The following is a 7,863-nucleotide window of genomic DNA, read 5'->3' as shown; positions in this document are numbered from 1 at the left end:
TGCCGTAAACTATACTTTTATCGGTAAAGGGTAGTCGGTCGTTTTATCTCTTCGTTAAAATAAGGGTTAGGGTTAAAACTAGGCTTTTATTAATTAGGAAGTTAGTTAATTCTTTTAATACCTTTAAGATCGCCGTCGAAAAATTTAATTACGTAATATTAACTTAATAAGGGTCGAAAAGTCGTAAGGTCCGGTATAGTATTCGGCCTTGCGAGGTCGGGTTATCGACAAGGGTATCGACTTCGGTTTACTTAGTGATTTAAGCGTTAAAAGAGCTCATAACCTATTGGGCTAGTGACCTAGGAAAGTCACTGGCTACGAAAATGAGGCCAAAATTGGCCAGAAAAAAATAGTAAACAAATTGGTATTACAGTAGTTGGTTGTTGGTTAAAAAGTAAACAGTAAGAAAATCCAGCCCCAAGAGCAAACCGGTGTGGGTCTGGGAAAACCTGGGCCCTTTGGTGCCCCACATTACATGATGTTTACAGAGCTGAGAACAAGCCGTGGCCTGGTATACAGACTGCATTGACTCTCCTTCCTCCCTCACCCTCACAATGCGACTACCTGCCGGTGGCATCAGTTGCATCACTCCTGCCTGTGCTGCTTCAAACCCTCCCGTTATTGCAGTTTGACTGTCCAGCTTGCTGATATCCTCATCCTGGACGGCGTCGGATTGCTGAAGTGCATCAAGCTAACGGCGGGGTGTTCCTCGATGCGATGTTCAGAAGAGTCTGCCAAGTGGCGTTGCAGGAGGAGGAATCAACGTTTAATGACGTAAACACGGCGTATGACAAGTTATTTCGCTGTTCCGCCTTTGTCGCTTCCCGAAGATGACTGAGTTGAGCCGGATTCCTTCTCTTCTTGTGTGTTATCCGTTGGAGGTGGAGGTGGAGGCGGAGCTGATGAGCCGGAAGGGTAGTAGGGGATGATGTGGCAGATGTAGGGTGTATCGTCCTCGGGCATGATGTCTTGACTTGGGAGAACACCGCTCTGGATGCTGGTTGTATAATCACGAGCCAGAAGATACCAGGACACAGAAGATCAACAGGGCCGGCATCCTGACGCCCTTTGTAGTCGTTGGACAGCATTGCATTACATCATGACAGTGAAAGCTAATGGCTACCTCAAGACTTCTTGCCTGCTCTAGATCAATCCGACCCTCATAACACCTTCTTCATAGAACGGAGTAGTTCCACACTATGCTAGGCTTCTGTCGAGCCTCAAGATCGCATCTGGTGTGAGCGCCCCTTGCCTAGGAGGATCAATGATCATTAGAGGGCTCCCGACCTTCCTGATAACTTGCACCCCCACCAGCATATTCCCAATCGGGACTATAAACTATGTTCAAACTGCTGGATAGAGGCGGGCCTATGATCCTCCTGCCTGGGTGAAACATAGACTAGGGAAGAAACATGACCCCAACATTCTGCAGGGATCTTTGCATCAGCCCTATAGGCGTTGACAGTATGGGCAGGCCGATAGAATGCTGACATGGCGGGAACTCTATGTATGTATGGCGGAACGGTTCCCATGACGCCGGTCAGCAGGCATCGCGCCTCTCGGAAGTTTGAAATCCACATGCTTCCGTCAGCTCCTGGGGTCGGGTGGCGTGGCTTGCCATTCACCGCCTCCTGGCTGATTATCAGCGAGTACTGGGCCTGTCAGCGCACGCTAGATGCACAGCGCCCTTGAGTCGACAGCTTTTTCCATTGCCGCTGTGGTGGGAATTAAGCGCCCGATGACTAGTAAGGCCCGATATCCGGGTTGAAGCTTGAACTCACGCTCCGAAGAAGGGTTTACAAGGTTGAAAGAATCTCAGGGAAGGCTCTGGCTCGGCCTGAGCTAGTTTTCTTTTCGCCGTGACCGACGACTGTGGCAGTGCCACAACTCCGCCTTTTGTGTTCACCACTGAGAGCTTGGAAAATGGTCACTTTGGATGTTCTTGCACCATTGATGGAGGCCCCGATTGGCTCAGCTGGTTAGAGCGTCATACTAATATACCTCTCGAGGTATATCAAATCATGCGAAGGTCAACAGTTCAATCCTGTTACTGGGCATACAAACACACACCACACGATTGGTGTTAACTTTTGCAAATTTAAAATGGGATGAAACCTCTACTTTTGCTGATAATTCTGTGGAAATGACAATAACCGATCATCATCACCTCGGGAACATTTTGTTGCTAGCCCCTGAACAATGTCAACATCCCCTGGTCTCCCAGGCAACAACAACCCCTGAGGTACATTTTCTCAAGCAAGGAACCCACAATCTCCCAGTGTCAAGGCTATGCGGGCAAATTTCCTCTCCTTCAGCGCATTCCTCATGGACAAGAAGTTGGAAAGAATGGCATGAAAGATCTCCATCTGATAACAGCCATAGCTAAAGGCGCATCGCACCACTTCGGCTACAAAATATGCCTTCATCTTGATGTCGGTTGATGCTTCAAAGCCGATCAAGTTCCTGAGTCATGCCTCGTTAGTAAGCCGCATACCAAGAGGATGGACAAAGAAGACCTACACCCAGACATAGATGTACGGCAACCCAACCCAAGCCTTTAGGCCAATGAATCGGACATTTTCGTAGATAACCTGCAAGTCTTCCTTGTTCGCGCCGTCATCGAAGGCATCCAGTCCCTCCAACAGAGTCCGTCTCATGATCCTGGCCGTCAAGGCACATGTCTCGAGAAACAAGCCAGAGATATCGGAGGCCTCCCATGGTTGATCGATGATACGGTCCAAGTCGACTGTTCCGAGGTGCTGCCAATCGGCCTCGTCTTCCCACCCCCGCTCGGATGGTATTTTGAAAAAACGCCTCAAGGAATCCAAAGCCGACTGCAACACCTCAGGCAGATCCCCGTGAATGTGTGGCTGGACATACTTATTGGCCAGATCGAATTCGTCGGCGTCACACATTAGGAAGGGGGATGATCTGAACTGCTGGCCCTCGAACGGCCCCACTGTAGCGGCTCGGAGGCTGGTGACTGGGTTCAGAATGTTAAAAGCCAAGGGGGCATCCAGGGAAACGCCTTGCAGCATGTCGCCCATTACCACCAAGTGCTGCATTACCACCGGCATTTTGGCTAAGCCTCCTCTGGACTTGATAAACATCTCCACCGCAGCAGAATGTGTGATGGCCCTCGGGCTCAGACGCACCATCTTGTATTCGTTGCCGTTAGTAATCTTCACTTCCTAATCCGGGCCTTCGTATCAGCGAGGGGATTTTACCTCAAACATGGAGAGCACCACCACCGGGTAGACAACCTCATGGAGCTCTCTCTGCTCCGCCCCGTCGATGAACTTCTGGAGCTCAGACACAGCCCTGTACTCGTAGTAGGGATAGTTCATCTCGTCCCTACCCTTGTATGCGTCCAAGACACCTGCCGTAAGCAGCCAGCCAATGTAGATACAGGCCGACTTTGACATGTCAGGCCTAAAATACGACGGCTGCTTGAACCCCACCAGAACAAACGCCTGGTCGAGGTACGAGGAGTAGTTGTTACATCGGGAGAGGTAATCTTGGAACGTGCGGGCCGACACTCCCGTGGAGTGGGTGGACAGCGGGGGTGCGCCGCACATGTCTCTGATGTTGGAGGGAGGAACAGCATGACGGGCCCGGCTAGAGACGAGTGCAGGAGCGGCGACGGCAGCGGCAGCAGCAGCGGCGGCGGCGCGCTTGCGGCTAGTGTTGGCTCTCGGTGCCTTGGCTAACACCATGGCGGTGGAGTCCTCAGAATCCTCAGAGACATCGGTCGTGCTTGGGGTGGGGATGGCAGGAGCAAGCCTGTTGGGGTGTTATAACACCAGGACGAGGTCAGATCTGGGGGTTCCCAAATAGGAAAATGCTCATGAAACGGGTCCACGTGGGGTTCCAAGTAAGACGTACCTGCGCGGATTTAAGCTCAAAACAGTAGCGGATGCTGCCGAGGGACCCGAAGGATTGGTTACACCTGTGTCTAGTGAAGCCATATAGGGCTGATGATTAGCAACCCAACGGCAGGCTCACATGCAGCACTTGTACATCAAGGCGCGACACAAGGTCCGACTTACCACGCTGATGCGCGTTGGCGGCCCTGGCAAGTTTCTGTTGGCCGCGGACCGAGACCATGGCCTGGGAACGGACGAGCTGCTTCTGTTTCTTGTCCAGTTTGGGACCGCCATAGTTTACAAAGACCGACATGATGACGTTTGATTCGGAGTGAGGAATCGATGGTCGACAATACTCGTCGGCTGGATCACACAAACAGGAAAGAAGAACTTATAGCGAGGAAGGTTAAAGGAGAGGCCGAGAGGGACCTTAGTCAGGAATATATGGGATCGAAGAACACTGTTGCTGGCATTAGCGCAAGAGGTTCCTGTACCCCCGTGGTCCCTCGAGAGCGGGGTGCTAAGCGGAGGTGGCGGAGCAGGTCTAAAGGAGTCTATGACTGCTCAATATTCTACTTCAGGATCCATTTCTCTCGGCCGATAACTGAGGATCGTGGTCGTCGGGCACCTCAACACGGTTCGAAAGGTGCATACCGCACCCAGCATTGCGGGTAGAAGCCGCGTTCCGTTGCATTGGAAGTGGGGAGACTGGGCAAGACGATCGTGGAGCTGAAAATACCAAGATTAATGCCAAGGGAAGCCAAGCTTGAGTGCTTGAGAATCGAGTGTTTCAATTGGTGTTGAGCAATATCCATTTTGAGCATAGCTTGGACTGAGGGCAGACAAGGGTTGCGATTGGGTTGTCTCTGATTGTCGACTGCATCAGTCACACAGGGAAGGAAGAACTGTTTAGCAGGGGTGCAAAGATACGGAGGAAAAAGGCCTGGTTGTTATTCTTAAAGGTCGGAAGACGTGTTGGCATCTTTGATGGCCCCTTGACTGCATGTAAGTGTAGAAGGTATGAGCATGACTATCTTTAGTGGTATGGCAGCCATACTATGGTTGCCTTTAAAACTTGAGAGGGTGGTTCAGCTGACTGAGAGTTAGGTGTACTTCTTAGTGCTAGCTTTCATCATTGTGGCATTACCTTCTGTACAGAAAAATGGGACTGTCCATTCCAAAACTCGTTCCGTGAAGATCATGCTGGTGGTACAAAACATTCGAATTATGGCAGCTCATGTTCCATGCCTCAAGCCGATAAAATCCCCCAACAACCATCAGAATCCAAAACAGACGTCAAACTTGGCCAGAATCAGCCAAATGTTCCATGCTGTCTACCAGCACCAGCAACCAAACTAGTCATATCAAGGCGCTTGGATCTCAATCTGATTTTCTGCTCCCGGTAAACAATTAAACGTTGCTAATTTACAGAAAACAAAGGCTCCATCCAGACAAAACAATACTCCATGCTCCAACTCTGCTTCCACATTTACAGCCAGGGCATCTAAATATCTACAGAATTCCAACCCAAAACCTCCACGCGCTCTTCCCAAAGCTCACGAAGAATGGCGAGCTTAGGTCAACCTGACAAAGGTGATATCATCAATATACACGTCATTCGTCGCACCTACGTTCCCACCGACATTGAGTACAAGCTGCACCCATGAAGCCTTCGCAGTGAAGGTGATTTCCCTTGTCCCCCAAGCATTCGCTGGCGCCCCGTTCAACTGCGCTTCGGTAAAGGATGTTTGCAGAATGTCGGGGTACACATAAAGGTACAAACTGGTAGCAGAACTGGGGTTCGTGTGCTGGAAAGACAAGCTGAATCGATACTGCTGGCCGGGGACGACGGGCAGGTTGTACGTCAAGCTGTTTCCTCCTCCGTTGACGTTGAGATACCGCATGAGGAGTCCCCCCGAGCCCGACTTGGGACGGGCGTTGCTGATGGTTGTGGACACCAGATGGGTCGATGGCCCGAGGACCCAGTCTCCGAGAGTGCCATCCTCAAAACCGCCATCGCCCTTGAGCAGATCCACACCGGTCGAGGGAGTCGGCGAAGGCACCTGACCGACGGTGTAGGTGTTTGTGGCGCAGGCGGAATCAGACTGGCATATGATGGAGGCAGTGGGCGCGTGGAGGCAGGCGTAAACGCTGTCGGCGACGGAGCGAGCAAGCGCAGAGGATGGGACTGCGGGGAGCGCAGTAGTGGGAAAGCAAGCTGTAGCCGCAGGGTTGGTGGGCATGCCGTAGCGGGTAAGAGCACTCTTGCAAGCGCTCATCGAAGGTCCCACGCTGCGTGAGTTGAGAGTCGTAGATGCTAGCTGTCGGCAAGCGGCCGGCAGACCACCAGACACATAGCAGTACTCGGGGTTTCCGTTATAAGTGGGCGTAGGGGGGCAGTCGGTAATGGTGGTCAACTCAGGCCCCTGGGTCGTGGTGGTGGAAGACTCGGTTGAGGAAGGCAGCTCGGTGGTGCTGACAGGAATATCTGAAGTCGTGGTCTCTGGCTCGGTCGGGGCAGTCGTTGTTTCGGGCTCCGGGGTGATGGTCGGCGTATCCGTCTCGGTCTCAACGGGAGTGGTGACTTCTGCAGAGGTGGTCACCGAGGTCGATGTTGCCTTGGTGTACAAGTTCATTCTGTCCGGGCCACCACACCACTGGCCGGGAGCACCCACACAGAGCATGGCGCAGTCTTTCTCGGGTGCGGCCTGTCCGGTCAGCTCGTTTCCACAGTAGCATTCACGTGAATACTCGAGGCCGAAGTAGGAAAACTCGCTGCATCTGTCGGCACACTTCTCAACCGTCATGTCATCGGTGCGCCAGTCGACAGCCTTGAGGGAGCGGTCATCCACCTTGTCGGTCCAGCATGAGGCATAGTGGAAGTCACCAACGGACTCAAGGTTGCTCCCAGCTCCGACCGGGTTTGGCTTCTCGTAGATGTTGAGCCGGTTGGGGCCTCCACACTGCTGGGAATGGTTGCCCATGCAGGTCATGGAACACTCGCCCTCCGACACCTTGGTGCTGGCGGCATCCAAACTTGTCCCGCAGAAGCACTCTGTCCCGTACTCGACACCGAAGAACGCGTATCCGCCGGCGGTGCATGTGGCAGCACACTTCTCCAGAGTCATGTCGTGCTGAGCGACCGTGATGCCGCCCAGCACGCGCTGGGGAACGTTGTCTGTGTAGCAACCTTTGTACTCGAAGCCCGAGATGACCACAGGGGGCTCCTCCGTATCCGAGTCGCAGGCTCGGTCGAATTCGTAGACGTTAAGCCTCATGCCTGCACCGCATGTCTCGTCTGGGTTTCCGGAGCAGGGCATGTTGCATTCGGAGGCCGGTGCGGCATCGGTGGGCTTGTTGCTGCCGCAGTAGCATTCCGAAGACCACTGTGTGCCGAAATAGTCGTAACCGCGGCAGTTGGCTGCGCACTTCTCTGCCGTCATGTCGTGGGTGCTGATAACCTTGCTGGGCAGCACTCGGCTTCCAGTGTCGACGAAGCAGCCGAGCACCGTGTATTCGGGGGCATCATCTACCTGTCGGGAGTAGAGCCCGTTCGGGAGAGCAGAACTGGTCGAGAGAAAGAGAGCACCCAGCGACAAGAGCCGCATCTTTGAGCGAGAGGAATCCATCTTGAAGACACGATCTCGTCAACAAAGACAAGGAAGAATGACAGTCAGAACAAGAGAGCAAAACTCCCAGGTGGGGAAACCGACCAAATAAGAGTGCAGAAGACACGGACAACCACCACATCATCAGATCCCGGGGAATCCATTGTCTTGTGAATTCAGCTCAGGTCTGGAACTGGACACCAAACTCCAAATTGATCGTGTCCCAACCGAAGGGGCCGCGATGTCAATAGTGTCGCCCATTTTGGATCATCACGGTCACTAGAGCAGACGACTGAGTGGCGTAGTGTGTATTTTGAGAGCTGAGTTCCCTGCTGAGGTGTCTAGCGCATTTCAATAGTGCTAATCCTTCTGTGGAGCAGGGGATCGAA

The 7,863-nt window shown here is 52.8% G+C and overlaps 2 protein-coding genes across 2 annotated transcripts, besides 1 other annotated feature; both read right to left on the bottom strand.

The window, feature by feature from the left end:
- Positions 1-1,960: 1,960 nt before the first annotated feature.
- Positions 1,961-2,057, top strand: a tRNA (tRNA-Ile).
- Positions 2,058-2,252: 195 nt separating this feature from the next.
- PODANS_3_920 (uncharacterized protein) lies at positions 2,253-4,179 on the bottom strand (the record flags this gene model as incomplete). Its single annotated transcript, XM_001903318.1, has 5 exons — positions 2,253-2,463; positions 2,521-3,158; positions 3,228-3,783; positions 3,886-3,955; positions 4,050-4,179. The coding sequence occupies 5 exons, from the start codon at positions 4,177-4,179 to the stop codon at positions 2,253-2,255; spliced, it is 1,605 nt and encodes a 534-aa protein (XP_001903353.1).
- A 1,261-nt stretch (positions 4,180-5,440) lies between these two features.
- On the bottom strand, positions 5,441-7,495 carry PODANS_3_910 (uncharacterized protein; the record flags this gene model as incomplete). Its single annotated transcript, XM_001903317.1, has 1 exon — positions 5,441-7,495. One exon carries the CDS (start codon positions 7,493-7,495, stop codon positions 5,441-5,443), a length of 2,055 nt encoding a protein of 684 aa, XP_001903352.1.
- Between the last annotated feature and the right edge of the window lie 368 nt (positions 7,496-7,863).

The sequence above is a fragment of the Podospora anserina genome, chromosome 3, assembly GCF_000226545.1.
Source record: "Podospora anserina S mat+ genomic DNA chromosome 3, supercontig 1".
NCBI lineage: Eukaryota > Fungi > Ascomycota > Sordariomycetes > Sordariales > Podosporaceae > Podospora > Podospora anserina.
This window is presented reverse-complemented; position numbering and strand designations above follow the sequence as displayed.